General features: G+C 53.3%; 1 protein-coding gene across 1 annotated transcript; it reads right to left on the minus strand.

The window, feature by feature from the left end:
- Positions 1-3,446: 3,446 nt before the first annotated feature.
- CYP2D6 (cytochrome P450 family 2 subfamily D member 6) lies at positions 3,447-15,230 on the minus strand. The gene is made up of 9 exons (XM_074271860.1): positions 14,956-15,230; positions 13,888-14,059; positions 11,223-11,375; positions 10,673-10,833; positions 10,413-10,586; positions 10,153-10,294; positions 8,455-8,642; positions 5,892-6,033; positions 3,447-3,789 (listed from the first exon to the last, which is right to left on the minus strand). The coding sequence occupies exons 1-9, from the start codon at positions 15,151-15,153 to the stop codon at positions 3,611-3,613; spliced, it is 1,509 nt and encodes a 502-aa protein (XP_074127961.1). The 5' UTR covers positions 15,154-15,230; the 3' UTR covers positions 3,447-3,610.
- Between the last annotated feature and the right edge of the window lie 5,516 nt (positions 15,231-20,746).

A 20,746-nucleotide genomic window follows, 5' to 3' on the forward strand; every position in this document is an offset into this window, starting at 1 on the left:
CCGTTAGCGAGCAGCAGTGAAGGGTTTCAGGTGTTTCCTTAACGGAAGCGCCCCCCTGAGATTTCGGAGGAAGGCGCTCGCATTCCAGTTGCATGGGCTCTGCCAGTCCTTCTCCAGCAGGTTTTACAGCTGGGGAAACCAAGGCAGACAAGGACTTGTGGGTCACACAGCTGCTGAGCAAGAAGACCTGCGTTCAGATCCGTACAAGGGCTTGGGTTACGCCGGGTGACTCCTAGGCTCCCCCCGGTGTTCTGTCACTGACTCTCTGTGGGGGTGCCTGCCTCAGTTTCCTCATCTGTGAAATGGGTGATTTTGTCCACAGGAGAACATGCATTTCTGGGTCTTCAAGTTCTCCTTAAACTCTGCTTCTCCAGGAAGGGCCTGGGGCCTCTTGGGGCCTCTCTGATTGAGGGGGGCTGGACCCCTCCTTCATGGAGCAGATGCTCCCCCCCTCCTCCCAGCCCCACCCCCCTCGGGGCCCAGGAACAGCAGGGAAGGAGCCGGGGGCTCAGCCATGATGGCGGCTCCCCCCCCCCCCCAGCTTTGAGGCTCCATTTCCATCCCGCCCCACCCCCGACCTCTCACGGAGCCTGGCACACAGCCAGTGCTCAGCAAATGCTTGTGAATGAGTGAAAGACTGGACACTGATGAGGGGAGGCCCCTTGCCCACCCAGGCCCCATTTCCCTGCCTCGGAGCTCTGCGCACCTCACACCTGGTGAGGAAACCGAGGTCCAGGAAACCTCTGCTTTAAGATGGTGGAGATCTGGGGGGTGACTGGCTGAGCTGGGGCCGGCCCCAGGCTTCGCCTTCCCGACCCCTCGTCTCTTGATCCCACAGGAAAGTCAGCGCGAGCAGAAGGCGGCCAAGGTCTATGGCATGGGTAAGGCCGGCGGCAGCTGCCCCCCCCCGGAGCCCACCACCCCATGCTGGGCACAGGTCCCTGGGTCTCGCCCTGAGCTGCTCCCGTGGGGTGGGCGGGCAGCCAGGCCTGGACAGCATGGAGCCCGGGCCCGCACCAGCCAAGCCGGGCCTCTGGGTCTCAAGGCTCTGGAAAAGGCCGGTGTCCACTGAGGGGCGGGCAGAGCCAGTTCTCCTGGCTGCAGAGGGGGTAAGGGCCCGTGGGAGCTGGCCGCGGCAGGGACCCCACTGCACCTTCAGTCAGGTGCGCCATAGGCCCACCCCGGAGCCCCCTCCCCGGGCCCTCAGAAAGCAGGGTGGGCCCAGGACGGGGTCCCCGCTGACAAGCCCCCACCCTTCTCTGTGTGTCCCTTTCAGAGCCCCCTACGGACAGAGGGCAGGGCTGGGTCAGCCAGCTTCTCCAAGGCCTCTGGGTAGACTGGTTCTCAGCTCCCAACCTCCCCAAGACCCAGAACCACTAAAGGAAGGAAGGTCCTAATAAAGCCTGATTGAAAATGCCGTCGTTGGGTGCATCTGTACCGCCCGAGTTCTGTCACTGGGCTGTAGCTCCCCGGAGAAGCGCCGCCTGGGGCAGGGAGGAGGCACAGGGTGAGGAGGATGGGGAGACATCCCGGGCCAGAGTTGTTCAGATCGCCTCGGTGCCCCCCCCACCGCTCCAGGACAGACAGCAGCCCAGGGCCCACCCCGGCCATGGGCTGTGAGGCCTTCAGAGGAGCGCAGCGGCCCGCCAAGTGCAGGGGCAGTGTCCAGGCTCCCTCCTCCTGACTGCCCTCTCCACTGCGCCCCCATTTCTTTTTTCAGTGTCCTTTTTCTACTGTACCAACTTGTTCCTGGTTAATTGTGAGGTCCACTAGGGACCTCAGCCCTTGTCTTTCCCCTCGTTAATTGCTAAAACCCCTTTTCTTTGCTCAAATCCCCACATAGACTTGGCTCACTATTAACAGTGTAACAAAATCTTTGCCTCTTCATTTGGAGATGGCCCAAACCCACAAATTCTTTTGAGACACCCTTGGGGGACCGGACCGGAACCTCTTCTCCCCGATACTTGGTAGCAAGCCCCACCAGTCCTTCCTGTGACGGAGTGCTGCTCCAGGTGTGCTCTTACCAACACCGAAGACTGGACAAGAGTCCCCTGCCTTCTCTTCCTCTGGGGGGGTCCCCAAAGTCTGTAGGAGTCTTCAGCCTCTGAGACCGGGCTCCTAGTCCTGCTCCCCTCCGCGGCCCAGTCTGTCCCCTGACTGCCTCTGCCCCAGGCTTCACACAGGGAGCTGATGTTTTTAATTAATGGGAGGAGACTCTCATATACGTGTCACTATTGAATTACATTAGGTCCATCGTCCTGGCTCTATAGACAGACCCCATTTGGGGTTTGGGGGTTTTTGGCAGAGATGCTGATTTTACATTTTACAGATAAGGAAACTGAGGCAAATAGTGAAGTGACTTGCCCATTCCAGCTCTACAGTCAGACCCCATTTGGGGTTTTCTTGATAGAGATCCTGGAGTGATTCGCCACTTCCTGCTCCGGCTCATTTTACAGATAAAGAAACCGAGGCAAACCAGGGGGAGTGATTTGCTAGGAAGAATCCACGGCCAGATTTGAACTTGGGAAAACAAGTCTGAATTCCAGGCCTCAATCCTGTACCACAATCATGACCTGGGTTCAAATTCCCCTTCTGATTGGATCTTGGGCAAATCACGTAAAACCACCTTTGACCTCTGTGTCCTCATTTGTAAATTGAGGAAATTGGATTAGACCCAACTGACTCTTGGATATATCTTAAACTGGCTATGTTGAAAGTAGGTCTCGTTATCTTTCCCTCTTTCTAACTTCCCCATTACTGTAAAGCCCTCGCCACGGTCCCAGTTCCCCAAGTTCACAATCTCAGGGTCACCCTTGATTTTTCACTCGCAGTCACGCCACACGTCCACTCCGTGGTCAAATCTGTGTCTCCCTACACTCTAGTTATGTCCCCACACCAAGGCCGCTGGCCTAGTGAAGAGCCCTCGTCACTTCTCTCTCGGACTGTAGCAAAGGTCTTTAAAGTCCAGTTTCTTCCCCAGTCCCGTCCGTCTGGTGATTTTGTGGGGTGCGGACCCATCCATCGTCAGCCTCCTACCCAGTAACCCCCCGCTACTCCCCCCGTGTTGGCAAATGTTGTTGGGCGATATCCAGGGCTTGCTGACGGCCGTCGGAGGCCCGTAAGTGGGGGTTCTGTGGGGAATAGCCCCTCTGCTGTTAGCTACCAGTGGGTGGGAAAAGCAGCCCGAGAGTCGTTTAGTCCAGCCCCCTCATTTCACTGACAGGCTTGGGAGGCAGAGCACGGGCTTTGGAGGCAGCAGTCGTGGCTGGTTCGGACACTCGCCGTGGTCTTGATCAAACTTTCTAGTTTCCTACCCTAGAAAACGAGGGAGCTGTGACTAAGCGATCTCCCCGGCGTGTATCCCAGCCCTAAATGCACGGACGGTCCCACGTGGTAATACTGGCCGGGGTCCTCCTCCAGTGCCCACAAAATTCAAAGGCAGGAGGTTCGAGAGCTGAGAAGGTTTACTCCCCGGGATGTCAGTGACATGATCCCTCAGCCCGCCAGGACAGGGGTATAGGTAAAGAATAGGAGCCAGGGTGGCCAAAGGGGAGTAACAAAGGGCACGGGCACAGGGCAGGGCGCGTGAGATCCTTGGCCGCCGGCCCTCCTATCTGGGTACAGCGCAGAGTTGGAAGGGCTGAGGCCTCAAGATAAATGAGATATGGGCCTTCTCACTGGGTGGGGAGTGCCCCTCGGGCAGGACAAAGGTGAAGTCCTGCAGCATGCAGGTGAAGAAGAGGAACAGTTCCATCCTGGCCAGTGGCTCCCCCAGGCACACTCGGCGCCCTGCAGAGGAGAGAGGAGCGTGAGAAGCGGGGTAGCCCAGAAACCCTGTCTCCCGGGCTGAGGCCCACCCCCCACCCTGCTGCTCCTGCTTAACCCTCAGAAAGGAACACCTATTGAGATCCAGCCACAAAGTCCAAGCTCCTCCATTTTACCGATGAGGAAACTGAGGTAGCCACATTGCATTTGCTCAAGGTCACGCTATTAGCATCAGGGCTGAGATTCAAAGTCATAAAGCTATGTTTGAGGGTGGAAGGGACTTGAGAAACCAGGGCCGGCCTTCAGATTTTAGGTGAGGAAACGGAACCACAGGTAACTCAAGTGAAAAAACCAGGGCTCCAAGTCAAAGGAGCTGGCTGGCCCCTGAGCCCCCCTTTCTAATTCCCTCAGAAATAAGGCAACGGGGGCCCAATCTGGCTTGCCCAAGATCACATGGACAGGAAAGACTGACCAAGGATTTAAACCCAGGCTCTCTGATGCTGCCTTTCCATTACCCCCACTGTCTCAGCGCTCTTTCCTGTCCCAGGCTGACCCGAGGGCCTCATTTTATGCCACAAAACCAAAAAGTTGTTGAGAAGTTTGTTTTTGCAGACTGAATCCCATTTAAAATAGCGGGAATGGGGAGGGAAGGAAGCTGCTTACAGAGGCAGGGTTGGTGCCCTTGACTTCTTTTTTTTTCCTTCCTTTCCTGAGGCACTTGGGGTTAAGTGACTGGCCCAAGGTCACAGGGCTAGGAAGTGTGAAGTGTCTGACACCGGATTTGAACTCGGGTCCTCCTGAGTGTTCTTTCCATTGCGCCACCCGGCTGCCCCGACCCTTGACAAGCTTTAAATGGTCCAAGAAACTTATCAAAGATCTTGTTTTTTAAACTCTATAAAGAACACACTCTCTATAGTCTCCGCCGCCTCCTCTTTTCCTACTTCCTCCTCCTTGGAAGCCCAAATTGTAGGCGTTAGAGAAATTCCCCGGTCCTGTTAAGGACAGGCTTATTCAAGATCGCCCCGGAGAACATGTTCGGAGCCCCTCTCCTCCTCACCCCAGCTCCCTCGTCCTCGCCTGGTTCTGGCTCTCGAGTCCTCCTTGGGCTTATTTTAGCAGTGGGCAAGAGCGTCCCTGTGGAAGATGACTGCAGCGGCCTAGTCTGGGCTTGGGAAGACTGAGAATGGAGCCAAAAACTCAGTCGTTTGCTCTGATCCTACGGCTTAGAGATTGCTTTGAGGAGCACTTGGGAATAGGGAGCAGTAGAAGGCACATTGCTTTTGGACTCAGAGATCCTAGGTTCCAATCCTGCCTCTTCTGCTTCCTAGTTGTCTAAGTCAGTGCCTCGGTTTCCTCATCTGCAAAATGAGGAGCACGGACGGTCAGGCCCCTCTAAGATCAAGGTTTGCCCCGCCTCCATCCAGATATTTCCTGCTTATCGAAATCCTCCTCCTCCCCAGCCTCAGTGGAGGTCCCCGGCCCCCTAGAATTTTGTTGATGTCACATACTTGCAGCAGAGCCCTAACCGTGGGGGGCCAGCTGGGCTCACTTCCGGGCTCCAAGGAGAGCAAGCGTGCACTTTCCTCCCCGCACCCTGGAGATCGCTAGCCTGGGCATGGCTAGTCTCCTGGGGGGGGGGGGGGGGTTGGAGCTAGGCTCCAAAGGGAACGGGCTAGAGGATTCTGGGAAGAGGAGAAGGGACAGATCAGCCCCTTCTGGGCCGGCTGCTCTCGCAGCTGGATCGCCTCTCCCAGGGCTCGCTGACTCAAGACCCTCGGCTGCCTTTGCCCCCGGGCCAGGATGTCCAGGATGGCTCTGGTTTCACCTCCGGGTGTCCTGTCTCCCCTAATCCACGGCCACAGCTGCATCCCATGGTCACGGAGGAGGAGGAGAGGTGGGTACAATGTTTGGTGCAGAGCTCCCTCTGCTGGGTCAGCTCCAAGTCCTGTTTCTCTAGGACTGTCCCCACAGCCCGGTGGTCCGGCTGGGCAAGCAGGAGCGGCTCCACCGGGGCCACCAGGCCGGGCCAGGCCGCCGGCTGAGTGGGCGCCAGGGTCTGAATGCAAACCTCTACAAGCAGTGAGAGCGCTTCCCTAAGGCGGCCGTTCCCCACCTCCTGCCCGTACCTGCAGAGAAGGGGATGAAGGCTTCCCGCTTCACAAAGTGGCCTTCTGCATCCAGGAAGTGCTCGGGGTGGAACTGGTAAGGCCGATCCCAGGTGGATTCGTCCTTCAGCACTGAGCTCAGGTTGAGGATCATGGTGGTCCCCTAAAGCGCAGCCCCAGGAAAGGTCTGTGAGTCTGGGCCTCCTGGCCTCCCTTTCTTCTCCACAGACCCACGGAACCTTCGTGGCCTCCCCATCCTGAGAGGAGTCCTCTCTGACCCTAATGAAGCTCACTGAATTAGAAAGGAGGGGGGCCTTGGGATAGGGGGTGTCAGAGCTGGAGAGTCTTAGAACAGGGGATGTCAGAGCTGGGAGGGAGCTTAGAACAGGGGATGTCAGAGCTGGGAGGGAGCTTAGAACAGGGGATGTCAGAGCCGGGAGGGAGCCTAGAACAGGGGATGTCAGAGCTGGGAGGAAGCTTAGAACAGGGGGTGTCAGGGCTGGGAGGGAGCCTAGAACAGAGGATGTCAGAGCCGGGAGGGAGCCTAGAACAGGGGATGTCAGAACTGGGAGGGAGCCTAGAACAGGGGATATTAGAGCTGGGAGGGAGCTTAGAACAGGGGATGTCAGAGCTGGGAGGGAGCTTAGAACAGGGGGTGTCAGGGCTGGGACGGAGCCTAGAACAGGGGATGTCAGAGCTGGGAGGGACCTTAGAACAGGGGATGTCAGAGCTGGGAGGGAGCTTAGAACAGGGGATGTCAGAGCTGGGAGGGACCTTAGAACAGAGGGTGTCAGAGCTGGGACGGAGCCTAGAACAGGGGATGTCAGAGCTGGGAGGGACCTTAGAACAGGGGATGTCAGAGCTGGGAGGGAGTCTAGAACAGGGGATGTCAGAGCTGGGAGGGAGCTTAGAACAGGGCATGTCAGAGCTGGGAGGGAGCTTAGAACAGGGGGTGTCAGAGCTGGAGAGTCTTAGAACAGGGGGTGTCAGAGCTGGCAGGGAGCCTAGAACAGGGGATGTCAGAGCTGGAGAGTCTTAGAACAGGGTGGGTCAGAGCCGGGAGGGAGCCTAGAACAGGGGATGTCAGGGCTGGGAGGGAGCTTAGAACAGGGGATGTCAGAGCTGGGAGGGAGCTTAGAACAGGGGATGTCAGAGCTGGGAGGGAGCTTAGAACAGGGGGTGTCAGAGCTGGGACGGAGCCTAGAACAGGGGATGTCAGAGCTGGGAGGGAGCTTAGAACAGGGGGTGTCAGAGCTAGGAGGGAGCCTAGAACAGGGGATGTCAGAGCTGGGAGGGACCTTAGAACAGGGGATGTCAGAGCTGGGAGGGACCTTAGAACAGGGAATGTCAGAGCTGGGAGGGACCTTAGAACAGGGGGTGTCAGAGCTGGGACGGAGCCTAGAACAGGGGATGTCAGAGCTGGGAGGGACCTTAGAACAGGGGATGTCAGAGCTGGGAGGGAGCTTAGAACAGGGGATGTCAGAGCTGGGAGGGACCTTAGAACAGGGGGTGTCAGAGCTGGGACGGAGCCTAGAACAGGGGATGTCAGAGCTGGGAGGGACCTTAGAACAGGGGATGTCAGAGCTGGGAGGGAGTCTAGAACAGGGGATGTCAGAGCTGGGAGGGAGCTTAGAACAGGGGATGTCAGAGCTGGGAGGGAGCTTAGAACAGGGGGTGTCAGGGCTGGGAGGGAGCCTAGAACAGGGGGTGTCAGAGCTGGGACGGAGCCTAGAACAGGGAATGTCAGAGCTGGGAGGGACCTTAGAACAGGGGGTGTCAGAGCTGGGACGGAGCCTAGAACAGGGGGTGTCAGAGCTGGGACGGAGCCTAGAACAGGGGATGTCAGAGCTGGGAGGGACCTTAGAACAGGGGATGTCAGAGCTGGGAGGGAGCTTAGAACAGGGGATGTCAGAGCTGGGAGGGACCTTAGAACAGGGGATGTCAGAGCTGGGAGGGAGTCTAGAACAGGGGATGTCAGAGCTGGGAGGGAGCTTAGAACAGGGGATGTCAGAGCTGGGAGGGAGCTTAGAACAGGGGGTGTCAGGGCTGGGAGGGAGCCTAGAACAGGGGATGTCAGAGCTGGGAGGAGGCTTAGAACAGGGGATGTCAGAGCTGGGAGGAAGCCTAGAACAGGGGATGTCAGAGCTGGGAGGGAGCTTAGAACAGGGGGTGGTAGGGCTGGGAGGGAGCCTAGAACAGGGGATGTCAGAGTTGGGAGGGAGCTTAGAACAGGGGGTGTCAGGGCTGGGAGGGAGCCTAGAACAGGGGATGTCAGAGCTGGGAGGAGGCTTAGAACAGGGTGTGTCAGAGCTGGGAGGGAACTTAGAACAGGGGATGTCAGAGCTGGGAGGGAGCTTAGAACAGGGGGTGGTAGGGCTGGGAGGGAGCCTAGAACAGGGGATGTCAGAGCTGGGAGGGGGATTAGGGTTAGGCAGGAACTCAGATGCCAACTATTCCTATCCCCTCATTTTTCAGACTAAGAAACCGGGGTTCACATAAGAAAGCAGGGCTTCTAACCTGGCTGGCCTTGCCCTCGGCCTCCCTCTCCAGGTCCCAGAGGCTGGGATGAAGACCCCAAAGGTACCTTTGGGATGAAGAAGCCTTGGAGCTCAGTGTCCCGACTTGTCATGTGTGGGATACCCAGGGGGATAATATCTGAGAAGCGCTGGATTTCGTGTATCACGGCATTGGTGAATGGCATGTGGGCCTGGTCCTTCATGGTTGGTTTCCGGTTCCGGCCAATCACTCGGTCTACTTCCTCCTGGACCTTTTCTGGAGAGACCAGTGAAGGTGAGACTGAGGAGATGGTGGTTGTGGAGCCGCCCCCAGAGAGGGGGGACTTCACTTAGACCCCAGCTCTAAAGAGCTGCGTGAACTTGACCTCTATGGTCTACAAGATGACTGGACGGTCTCTACGGCCTCTTCCTGCTCAGGCATTGAGGGTCACGGGGCACGAACCTTCTTGGGACTATCCCCCGTTTCCTCAGAAAGGAAGTGCCATTCATATCCCCAGCCCTTAGCACTTTCCCTGTGAAAGGTAAGCAATGGCTGTTGCTGGCTGCCAGGGACCTAAGAGGCGTCTTGGTGTGCTAGCCGGGGAGCCCCTCTCTTGCGTGTGTTTGGTATCTCCAGGAGCGGGGATCTCACTACCCCCAAGACGAGCCAAGTGCACTTTGGGACAGCTCGAGTTAGGAAGTGTTTGTGGCACCAAAAGTGGCCCAGGGGAGAGGGCACAGGCCCTGGCGTTAAGAAAGTCAGTCTTCCTCTGTGACTTCCCCTGTGCCAAGGGCACCGAGAGCACTAGACTGAGTGGACAAGAAGCCCCAGGCACACCCCGGAGGGCTATCCCAATGCCAGCCGGAGGGCGAGGCTAGATACGGACGTGGGATTCTCCGTGGGGTCCTCAAAGTCCCGGCTGTTGGGTGAGAATGCAATGGGGCCTCTCCCATGTCTGACAGGGGTTTGCCCCGGCGGGCACCTGCACAGCATCTCTCCTCCAGGCCCCTCCACTCCCCTGGCCCTGCCCGGAAGGAGGCTCATCCCACTTGGGAGCCGCTCTTGCAGTTAGGAACCGTTGTTCCCGATGTCCGGTCTTTGCGGCTTCCCCCCACTGCTCCCGTCCCCCTCCCGAGGTAAATGATTCTTGGACGCTAACGACACAAGTTGCGCGTATGTGCTGGGGGGTACACGCCAGCGGGGGCTCGGGCTGAGAGCTCCGGCCAAGAATCTCTCGCTGACCCTCCCTGCTCAGGGCCACCTCCTCTGGGGAGTGGGACTGGGATGAGCACGGGGCCACCAAACAGGGCTGCTGTCTGCCACGTAACGGGAAGTGTGCTGCGGTTAAGAGAAAACCGGCTTCAGACCAGTGAGACCTGCATTCGAGTTCTGCCTCTGGTCAGCCAATGGCCGACCTGTAAGAGGTCAAGGTCACTCTCACCAGGAGCGTGCTCCGTGACTGAAATCACACCGTCGGACTAAAATGAAAATATTTTTTGACTCTGAGCCTCTTTCTTCATCTGTACAAATGAGGCAGCTGGATTTGAGATTTCTAGGGTTTCTTCCCATTCTCCGTCCCATATCCTGTTTCTCCAAGGTCAGCTCTGGGTCTCCTGATTTCTCTGGGGAGCCAGTGGTGGGCTCCCTAAGGTCTGGGGGCTGCCCTCCCTGAATCCCCCTGCCTTGGAAAGCCCTCAGTCCCCTGGGGGAGCTCTGCCGGGTCCCAGACCTTAGCTTGGCTCAGAAGCAGACCCCCTCCCTCCCTCCCCAGCCTCCCAGGGCTCACTCTGGACGTCGGGATGGCGGAGCAGGAGCAGCAGAGCCCACTGGAGGGTGGTCGCAGTGGTTGCCATGCCCGCGAAGAACAGGTCACCGGTGACCATGCGGAGGTTTTCGAAGTTGAAACTGCTCCCTGGGATCTTTTTAACCTAGAGGAAAGAGGGAATCAGGGAGGCTGCGGGGCCGGGGGGCTGGGGGAGCCTTTCTGCCCGCCCTCCTGCCCAGCCGCGTGGCCCCTCGCGGCCCTCCTGGGGCCCGAGCCGTCACCTTCTCTATCTCCATCAGGAAGGAGTCAGTCAGGTCCCGGGGTTGAGCCGGGTCCAGGGTTTTCTTGTGCTCCTCTAAGAATTCATCCAGCATGTCAAAGATGGCCCTCTGGGCTCCGAAATACCTCTGGGCCATCCCGGGGATGTGGAGGAGAGCCGGGAACTCATTGAGCACCTGAACGGGGAGCCGGGGGTCATGGCCAGCCCTGCCTGCTGGCTACCATCCCCGGGGCTGCAGGAGGGGACGGGGCTGCAGGTTACCTCCCGCATCAGGCCCATGTCCTCCTTCAGGCTGGCCTCCAGAAGGTCCAGCAGCTTGTGCAGCTTCGGGTCGTCGTAGCTGAACCGCTTGCCATATGTCAGAGAGGAGATCACATTGGTGACCGAGAAGCTCAGGAGAGATCGGGGATCAAAGGGGCTTCCTGTGGGGAGAGGCAAGGTGGAGGGAAAGGGAAGCGGGAGGTCGAGATCCCAGAGCCTCACCCCGCTGCCCCGTTCCCCACAGCCCTTCCAGTTCTGTGACTTGTCTGTCCCTGCTGTGGTGCAGACAGGGGTAGGTCAACAGGGCTTTGCCACAAGGTGCTGAAATTTAGAAGTGCTATTAGGACCGGTCCTTTAGGAGTCTAGAAGCAAGTGGACTCGGCCCCAAGTTCGGAACACCTCCTTTTTCTTTTTCCTGAGTTACCTCCAGTTGAGCTCAAAGGACGTCCCTATCCCCCTTCCCCCATCCCTGTGGGTTTCCACTTCCCTCAGCGCCAGCCCAGCAGGAATAGTTGCTAGTTCTGTCTCTCCCAGGGGGGCGCAGACCCACCTTCCTTGGAGGCAAAGGCAGAGCAGAGAAACTTTGCCTCATTGGTCACCCACTCCTCCAGGGACTGCTTTCCCAGCCCAAAGTTCCTCAGCGTGGTCAGGGAGAACCTCCTCTGCTCCTTCCAGGCTTCCCCGTACCTGGCCAGTACCACACCTGGTGGGAAGAAGCAGCTGGATCGGTGAGTTTAGTTTGCTCGCTGGGCCCGAAACGGGAAAGCAAATAAAAGGTAAAAACATGGTCCCAGAGAGCTTGCATCCTCCTGGGGAAAATGAGGCGCAAATACAAAGTAGGAGACACCTTCTGATGCAAGGTGGCCTCCCGCAGAGGGTCCTGGGAAATGGGATTGGAGCCGTCTCTAGAGAAGTGGAGGCGGAAGGGAGGAGGGAAGGTCCTCCAGATGTGGGAGAGCCCCTTCCAAGGCATGGGGCTGGGAAGCGGTGCACAAGGGACATAGCGAGCTAGCTGCCAGCACTGTCACTGTCAGCGAAGGGGAGGAACGTGCATGAAACCCGCAAGGCCTTGCTATGGAGGATGCAGACAGAGGATGTTGTATTGGATGCCGGAGACAAGAGGGAACCTCCAAAGGGACTGGAGGTGGGGCAACCAATAGGAGATGATTTGGACAGCCTCAGTGGACAGGAGGGTTATTTGGACAGTCCCGGTGGCCCTGGGGGTTTGGGAGGATGGTGGTTCCCTCAACAAGACAGGAAGGTTTAATATATATTTTAACATGTATAACCTATATTGGATTGTTTGCCATTTAGGGGAGGGGACGGGGAAAAGGAGGGGAAAATCTGGAACATGAGGCTATGCAAAAGTCAAAATTGAAAAATTACCTGTTCATATAAGAAAGAAAGGAAGGAAGGAAGGAAGGAAGGAAGGAAGGAAGGAAGGAAGGAAGGAAGGAAGAAAGAAAGAAAGAAAGGAACGAAGGAAGGAAGGAAGGAAAAAAGAAAAGAAAGAAGAAAGAAAGGAAGGAGAAAAAGAAAGAAAGAAAGAAAGAAAAAAAGAAAGAAAGAATAGAAAATAAAAAGTTTTCTAAAAAGGAGAAATTATGGGCTCAGTTCTAAAGAGTATCATAATAAAGTGAATATTGCAATAAAAAAAGAGATCATAGACCACTCTGATGGGGTTGGAAACCAGTTGGTAAAGAGTTAAAAAGAGTGAGAGAAAAGGAAGGAGGGAGGTGTAAGCTCTTAGGATGTTAGCGGCAGGCGGAGAGCAGGGAAGACTGGATCAGCTGAGGTTCTTCCAAGGATGGAGGAAGCAGGGGAGTGTTTGTAGGAAGCAGGAAGGGAGCCAGTAGAGAGGAAATAGCGGGGACGGGGCCAAGCAGCTGGAGAAGATGGGAGGGGATGAGATCCAGAGGGCCCAGGGATTTGCCTTGGCAAGGAGAAGGACCCTGTCTTCCTGAGACAAAGAAGGAAGAGACAATGGGGGAAGATGTCTGGGAGACCTCTCTGAGAATGTTCTCATACACTAAATATGAAGCAAGGTTCTCCTCTGAGCAGGGGAAGGGTGAGGCATGGGAGGCTGGAGGAGAGAGGAGAAGTTTTGGAATAGAAGAGTTAGTCAGGAAGACAGCAAGAGACCCCTTTGCTCAAGGCTGGGACAAGAGGCCAAAGGGCTGATCGATAGATCCAAGAGGGACTTTAGACCAGTCCTGGGCAGGAATCAGTTTATAGCTTATTTTTACTTTTGTACCAACAGCTGGACCAAGTCCAGGTAGGGAAAAGAGCCTCTCCCCCAGGACTGGCTGGGGTGTTTACTACCCAATTTCTATTTTTTTCTTTTTCTTTTCCTTCCTTCCTTCCTTCCTTCCTTCCTTCCTTCCTTCCTTCCTTCCTTCCTTCCTTCCTTCCTTCCTTCCTTCCTTCCTTCCTTTCTTTCTTTTTTCTTTCTTTTCTTTTCTTTTTTCCTTCCTTCCTTCTTTCTTTCTTTTCTCCTTCCTTCCTTTCTTTCTTCTTTCTTTCTTTCTTTCTTTCTTTCTTTCTTTCTTTCTTTCTTTCTTTCTTTCTTTCTTTCTTTCTTTCTTTCTTTTCTCCTTCCTTTCTTTCTTCTTTCTTTTCTTTTTTCCTTCCTTCCTTCCTTCCTTTCTTTCTTTCTTTCTTTCTTTCTTTCTTTCTTTCTTTCTTTCTTTCTTTCTTTCTTTCTTTCTTTCTTTCTTTCTTTCTTTCTTTCTTTCTTTCTTTCTTTCTTTCTTTCTTTCTTTCTTTCTTTCTTTCTCTTTCCCTCCCTCCTTCTCTCTCTTTTTAACTTTTTACAAAGCATATACATGGGTAATTTTTCAACACTGACCCTTGTAACCAATTTCTATTTTACCTTTGCTCAGACTGCTTCCTGCAGTAGCTCATGGTTCACTTCCAGACCTGCTCATTCTTTCAGGGATAGCTGAAGCCCTGCCTCCTCTCGGAAGCCCTCCTGGATCACTCCAGTCCACACTGAGCTCCTTTATTACTGAATGTGAGGCGCCCCCTCCCCAGGATGTTGGCTAAGCACAAGCTCCCAGAGAGTTAGCTTCTCTGGGCCTCGGTTTCCTCCTCTGAACAGTAAGAGGGGTGAGCTGGATGACTTCTGAGCATGACTAAAAGTTGCCTTTGAGGACAGAGAGGGTGACTGCTGGCGGAGGATGCCCGGGGACACGGGCTGAGGGAAAGTGACTTGCCTCTGGCGTTGGGTCCAAAGCCCAGGTGGCTGTAGACGGGGGAGGGCGGCCTGTCCGAAGTATCCTCAGACTTCTGCACCAAAGCCTCTCGAACAGCAGCCGGGCCATTTAGCACCACTACAGGGGTGAAGGCCATCTGGAGGCTAAAGACGTCCCCAAACTTCCCCCGAAGCTGTGGAGGGAAGGGGGGTCGCAGGCAGAGTGAGGGGGCGGGGCTCCTTGCACCGTGCTGACCAGGAGTCACCAGGCCAGGGTTCTGAGTCCTGGCCCCCAGAAACTGGGGGAGCCCCAGAGCCAGGAGAGAAGGAGCAGGGGATGCCCACTAACTTGCCCATGCGAGTCGGAAGAGGCGACCAGCCCCGCCCCCCCCTCAGCAATTACACTCAGGGCCGGGCTCCCGACGTCACCCGCAGCTGTTGGAGCCATTCACAGGCTGGGATTCCGAGCTGGAGGCTCTTAGAAGCCAGCATGGAGTTAATGTGGCTGCCGGGGCACTGTCCCTGCCCTCCCCCTCCATGGAGGCTGCTTGGGGCGCGGACAGGAGAGAGGGGGGAGGCTGCAGAGGGAGGCCGAGGCTTTCAGCCTCAGCCCCGCCCGGAGGGGCTCTGGCACTTCTGGAGCGGGAGAGCCGCGCATGAGGGAGATTATGGGCGCGTTTTGGCAGGACCGGAGCGGGGAGAGGCTGGGAGCAGGGAGGCCAGTTGGCAGCGGCTCAGGGGGGGGAGGCGCTGAGCCAGGGGGTGGAAGGGGAGAGTGAGTGGGGGTGGGGAGAGGGCGTGACGAGTCCCGGGCCCGCGGCAGAGGCAGCCCGAGCTCAGGGTCGGGGCACAAGTGGACCTTGCAGTCTCGGGCACCCCGGAGCGGAAGCCAGAGGGTGCGGGAGGAGCTGGAGGCCGGGCTCAACTCTGCGGGGAACACTAAGTTTCTAGGCTTCCAGGCTCGGGCCGTAAGTAGCTGCCCGTGAGGCTCCGGGAGCCTGGAGGGCGGGGCCCGATCTCCACGGGCCCGGGTGGGCACGGGGCTTGGGCTCTCCTGCCAGTCCCGCCCCGCCCCGCCAGGCCCCCTTACCCGTCGGAAGCATTCGTGGAGATTGTCAAAGTCTAACTGGAGTATGTTGCCCAGCAGGGGGATCGGGGTGGGACCCGGGGGGTAGCGGGGGGGCCTCCGCCACCGTCTGGAGATCTCCAAAAGGAGCAAGAAGACAGTGAGAGCCAAGAGGACGGTGGTCAGGGAGTCCCTGCAGAGGAGCTGAGTCCCAAGGGCCATGATGCTTCCCCGTCAGCCCGAGCTGTCTCCCCTTCTCCTCTTCCCCCTCTTCTTCGCTCCCGCTCCAGCGGACAGAGTTCTTGGCCGGGCTCCTCCCCAAATGATAACTCCTCCCCTCCTCCCCCCAATCCGAGTCCGGCTCCTCTTAAAAGGGGGAGGAGTCTTGGAAGTTGCAGCTGCTGGAAAAACTTCCAGACAGAATGAGGGACTTAATTTTGTCCCAGAGGTCTCTGTGCTGGGAGGCAAGGGGGCCCTGCGTTCCTTGACTCTGACGCCTCCTCCCTGGGGGAGCCTCGCTGAACCTCTCTGTAAAATGGGGACAATTCTCCGCGTGTCCCCTACGGCAGGGTGTGGGGGGGCGGGAGTCACAAAGCGTCTCCAGCCCCCGCGGGCAGCGCTCGGAGCGATTGCGTTGACCCAACAGCCGTTAAGCGTCTTGTGGGCAGCCTGGTACCATGGACAGCGCACCTTCCGCTCCCTCCCGGCAAAGGTCTTCCTTCTCCGCATCTTTTCCGTAAACTTCTCGGCCTAGGCCTCGGAGCAGCTCAGAGAGAGAACGGCCAGTCCCAGGAGCCCTGCTTTCCAGGCCAAGGCTCTAGATATTGCAGCCCTGGGCCGCCCTGGATCTTTTTGTCCCCGGAGGACAGAAGTGAGAAGGGGGTGGGGAAAGTGGATTTCACAAGATCCAATTTATGAAAAGAGAGAACAAGAGAGAGAGAAGAGAGACAGAGAGAGAAGAAAGAGAGGGGGAGGAGAGAGAGAGAGAAGAGAGAGAGAGACACACAGAGACAGACAAGACAGAGACACAGAGAGACAGAGACAGAGAGAGACAGAAAGAGACAGAGACACAGAGACACAGAGAGATAGAGAAGAGACAGAGATAGAGACAACAACAGAGAGAGACAGAAAGAGACAGAGACACAGAGAGGTAGAGACACACAGAGATAGAGAAGAGACAGAGACACAGAGAGATAGAGACAACAACAGAGAGAGTTCAAATCTGGCCTCACACACTTAACACTTCCTGGCTGTGTAACTCTGAGTAAATCATTTAACCACAATTGCCTAAAAAAAAGGGGGGGGGGAAGAAAACAATAAACAGGATATAAACACAAAGAGAGACACCCAGAGAGCTGCTCTAAAGTGGATTAGGTGGGAGATGGGTGGTACTCCCAGGTTCCCCCTGGTCCATGCAGAGGCTGGACAACTGCTGGGGTAGGTATGTTAAAAAGAGAAGCCTTCTTTTGGGTCTGGTTTGGACTAGATGGTCCAGGTCCCTTCCAATTCTCTCAATCTGTGATTCAGGGCTTTTATAGCTTAGAATACAGACAGGGCCTGGAAACTCACTCTTGCTTAGAGCAATGGTTCCCAAAGTGTGCTCCAGAGAATCGTAAGGGGGAGGAAAGGGGAAGGAGGAGAGAGGGAGAGAGTCTCTAAAACCTTTTTAGAGAATCTACAATTTCAAAATTAATTTTTATATCAAATATGGTAAAGATCTATGAATATAGCCCACAAACCAAACACTTTTTGAACAGAGCTTTAATATTTTTAATATTATAAATACAGAGAACAAGAGTTTTGGAACCACTGATTTAGCACATAGAACACAAAATGTCAGTTAAAAAAGTTCACAAAATCCTGGGTCTGGTCAGCCCTGGTTGAGGAACTGCTCTTTTCTTCTCCTAGAAGTCTTTGGCCCTCCAGACCCAGGTCCCTGCTAATTGAAATATCCTGCCCTGGGTCCCACTTCCTGGTCCAGACAAGCATCTAACCTAGATCATACATTCAGGACTAGTTGAAGAGAAGAGTCTTGGGGAAGTGGAGGGGGTAGATCAGATCAGAAATACCTAGAGACAATTGAGTGCAACCCCCATATTTTACAGGTGAAGAAACTGAGGCTGAGTGGTTAAGTACACCCAGGCCCTTTCATCTAGGCATTGGATCCAAATATAGGAGAAGGATTTTTATGCATTAAAAAAAAAATAGGGGGAAACTAGGGGGTGAAGTGGATAGAGCATCAGCTCTGAAGTCAGGGGCATTTCAGTTCAAATCTGACCTCAAACACTTAACACTTCCTAGCTTTGTGACTCTGGACAAATCATTTAACCACAATTGCCAAAAAAAGAAAAAAAAAGAAAAAAAAAAGAAAAAAAAAGAAAAGAAAAAGAAAAAAAAAAAGGGAAAAAAGAAAACAATAAACAGGATATAAACTAAGGCAAAAAAATTAGGTAATCTGATTTCCAACTGGAGTTCAAGTTGGAAGGAGGAGAGTGAACAAGAACAGTTCCCTGAAATGAGAAAAAGAAGTGTCCCACTGCCCCCAAGTGTCTGCATTCAATCAAAGGAACAGGGAAACGATAGTTGGTTAATTGGCCAAGCCAGGGACCAGTTTTCAGATGAGACAGGAGCTGCTTGAGATACATAACTGTGAGAAAATTCCCTCTGTCAGTCTTTAGATGTGACCGGGTTTCTGGTCAGCATAACCTGAGTCCTCTGGGCTGAGCATTAACCAAATCTGGTCTCTAAGCAACAAGTAACGGTGGTCTGGCTGCTCAGTCACATAGGGCTAGGTTCAAACAATGGAATCAGATTTTCTCCCAATTCCCATAATTGAATAAAGTTTTCTCCCAAGACAGAAATTGGACCAGCCTCGTAATTGAACAGAAAGAGATCTGAGCTAGCTCCAGCACTGAGGCACAAGTGGAGTCGGTTTGGCTCACTCGATGCCCACAATCCCCCAGGAGAGGTCCAGACCCCAACACACAAGCATCTCGACTACAGCTGGCATTTCTGTGGCACTTTAGAGTTGGCAGAGGGCTTCACATGCATCTTCTTACTGATCCCCACCACAACCTGTGAGGGAGGGACCAGGGGTATTATTGTGACAATTTTACAGAAGAGGAAACGGAGGCTTGGAAATGTCCAATAACTTGACCAGGATCACAGAGTGATCAAGACGGGTTCTGGCTGAAATCTCAGGGAATGAGACCCCACATTTCCATAGCTCTTTTTATACTAACAAGGTGCTGAAGCAGAAGTCTTAGTGGAAAGACATAGAATTAGGTTTTTGAAGGCTGAGGTTCTGAGTTTTCATTTGGGCTTTACTGCTCACTGTTTCTGGGAGATTGGTCAAGTTCTTTCTCTCTGGTCTCAGTTTCCCAAGCTGTAAAGATATTGTTCTTGATTTCTGCTATATCTATTTGGGTACATAGGGGACTCCTAATTGGACTGGGATCAGCCAAGGAGAGCGGGTGGGAGACAGGGAACACAAGCTTGCAAGCAGACGTTCCCCTTCTTAAGAAGGATCTAACATGCTGGACAAGGCCAGGTCTTATATACACGACGCGATCATTCTTAAGTCTTTTTTAGCAGTTCTCATGTGGGTTCAATGCAGGCACTCCTGGGGCCTGTGGGAACAATCTGCAGTTGATTGTCTCTCAGAAGGGTGTAGAACCAGAGTTAGCGTCAGGGGGCAGTCCTATTTGATTCACTTAGCCATAACAAAAACCAGGGATTAGGAGCATGAAAAGGTGTAATGAATCACCTGCTTCTGACTTTCAGATCCCTGGGAATTGGAGCTCCCTTAGTGAACGCTACTCAGGTCAATACACTTTGCCACAGGTGAGGTCCTCCAGAGCACAAAGGATTGTTGTTAAGGCAAGGCGGGCCCCAGCTCTGGGAAACAGGGTGTCTCCAGAAGAGTTTGCCAGGACCTTTCCTCTCTCTTTGACCTCCAGGGATTTCTGCATCCAATAGTAGGCTCTCTGGGGCAGAGAGTATGCGTCCTGGCCAGCATTTGCATAATTCCAAAGAACTTTCCATCATAGTTGGGCTGCTGCATAGCTCCACCAACCATGCACAGGTGTGCCTCACTTTCAACATCCCTATCAACACAATTTGCATCTTTTGTCATTTCTGACAATTTTCTGGAGTGTGAGGAAAAGTGAGAGAACCTCCTTGTATTTCTTTTGTTATTAATGATTTGGGGCTGGGTCCCATGAGGTTAATAGTCTGGAACATGACCATCTTTCAGGTCTTTTTTAAGCCTTGAGAAGTAGGTAACATTTGAGAAATTGTAATTTGAGAAGTAGTGACAGTTCCATCTTTTTTTTTTTTTAATTAATTGTATAGTTATAATTTTTCTTTGACAGTACATATGCATGGGTAATTTTTTTTTTTTTTACATTATCCCTTGTATTCACTTTTCCAAATTTTCCCCTCCCTCCCTCCACTCCCTCCCCTAGATGACAGGAAATCCCATACATATTAAATGTGTTACAGTATAACCTAGATACAATACATGTGTATAAAAACAAATTTCTTGTGCACTGTAAGAATTGGATTCCAAAGGTAAAAGTAACCTGGGTAGATAGACAATAGTGCAAACATGTTACACTCAATTCCCAGTGTTCCTTCTCTGGGTGTAGCTGTTTCTGTCCATCATTGATCAGCTGGAACGTGACAGTTCCATCTTAAAGGCTCAGTGGCTAAGTGAATTCAAAGTCACAGAGGGAGGAAGTGTTGGAATCAGGTTCTGAACAGTCTCCCAGATCTACCACACCACACCCTGCTGCTTTGACCCACGAGGCCAAGTTGGGCCTTGGGACAGAGGGGCCAAAGTCAAAAGGTTTGCAGAAGTCTACACTGTGTCTATACAGGTCAATGGTGTCCCCAGCAGCAAGCTGCTGTTTTTTCAGCATCTCTTTGTTTACTTGGTCCCAGTTCACCAGTCTAAGCTCTTTGTTCTTAAAGGGCCAGCCCCTGTTCCCATGCTGGGCTCCATTCTCCATATAGACTTCCCCAGCTTCTGGCTTAATATGTTACCTCCTCACAGATCTGTATTTCAGAATCAATCAACCAAGTAATCATTTATTAAGCACCTACTATGTGTTAGATGGAGGCTGTCATAAGTTGGTTAGAATTAGAAGGAATCTTATAAATCAAATATAACCCCTGAGGCCCCAAAAAGGTGACTTGTCTAAACTCCCACAGCTGGTAAAGATCTGAGACGACATTACCATCATGACTTCCTGAGTTCATTTCCAGGATTCTACTCAGTATTTCAGTCAGTGCTAAGCACTAGGTATTTATTTTTTCAGCAACAAAAATTATTTTTATTAATTACTATCAGTGATTCGGAACACTTACAGTTGGTCATTAGTTGTTGACAATTCTGACAACTGTTAATATATTTTTAGTTTTGTGGCTGAGTCAATGGATCGAGGTAGTTTAATAACTCTGGGTTTAATTCCAGATTGCTTTTCAAAATAATTGAATCAGTTCCACCAACCATGAATCAGTGTTTCAATTTTTCCACATCTTGTCCAACACTGATCACTTTTCCCATCAAATATTTTAGTCAATCCAATAAGTGTAAAATGTTATCTCAAGTTGTTTTAATTTGCATTTCTTTAACGAATAATGATTTAGATCATTTTCACATGACTATATATATATACATATATATACATATCCATATATATATTATTTATAACATATATAATATATATGTAAATTGTTTTGATTTCTTTATTGGAAAACTGCCTGTTTATATCCTCTGACCAGTTATCAATTGGGAAATGACTTGTATTCT

This window comes from Sminthopsis crassicaudata, chromosome 5 (assembly GCF_048593235.1).
Source record: "Sminthopsis crassicaudata isolate SCR6 chromosome 5, ASM4859323v1, whole genome shotgun sequence".
Taxonomy (NCBI): domain Eukaryota; kingdom Metazoa; phylum Chordata; class Mammalia; order Dasyuromorphia; family Dasyuridae; genus Sminthopsis; species Sminthopsis crassicaudata.

Coding starts and splice junctions, on each gene's coding strand:
- CYP2D6 (XM_074271860.1), bottom strand. CDS start 15,153: ATGGCCCTTGGGACTCAGCTCCTCTGCAGGGACTCCCTGACCACCGTC. Junction 8,643..10,152: donor CCGCCATCCCGACGTCCAGA/GTGAGCCCTGGG, acceptor TGGTCTCTCCAG/AAAAGGTCCAGGAGGAAGTA. Junction 3,790..5,891: donor CTTCATCCCCTTCTCTGCAG/GTACGGGCAGGA, acceptor TCTCCTCTGCAG/GGCGCCGAGTGTGCCTGGGG.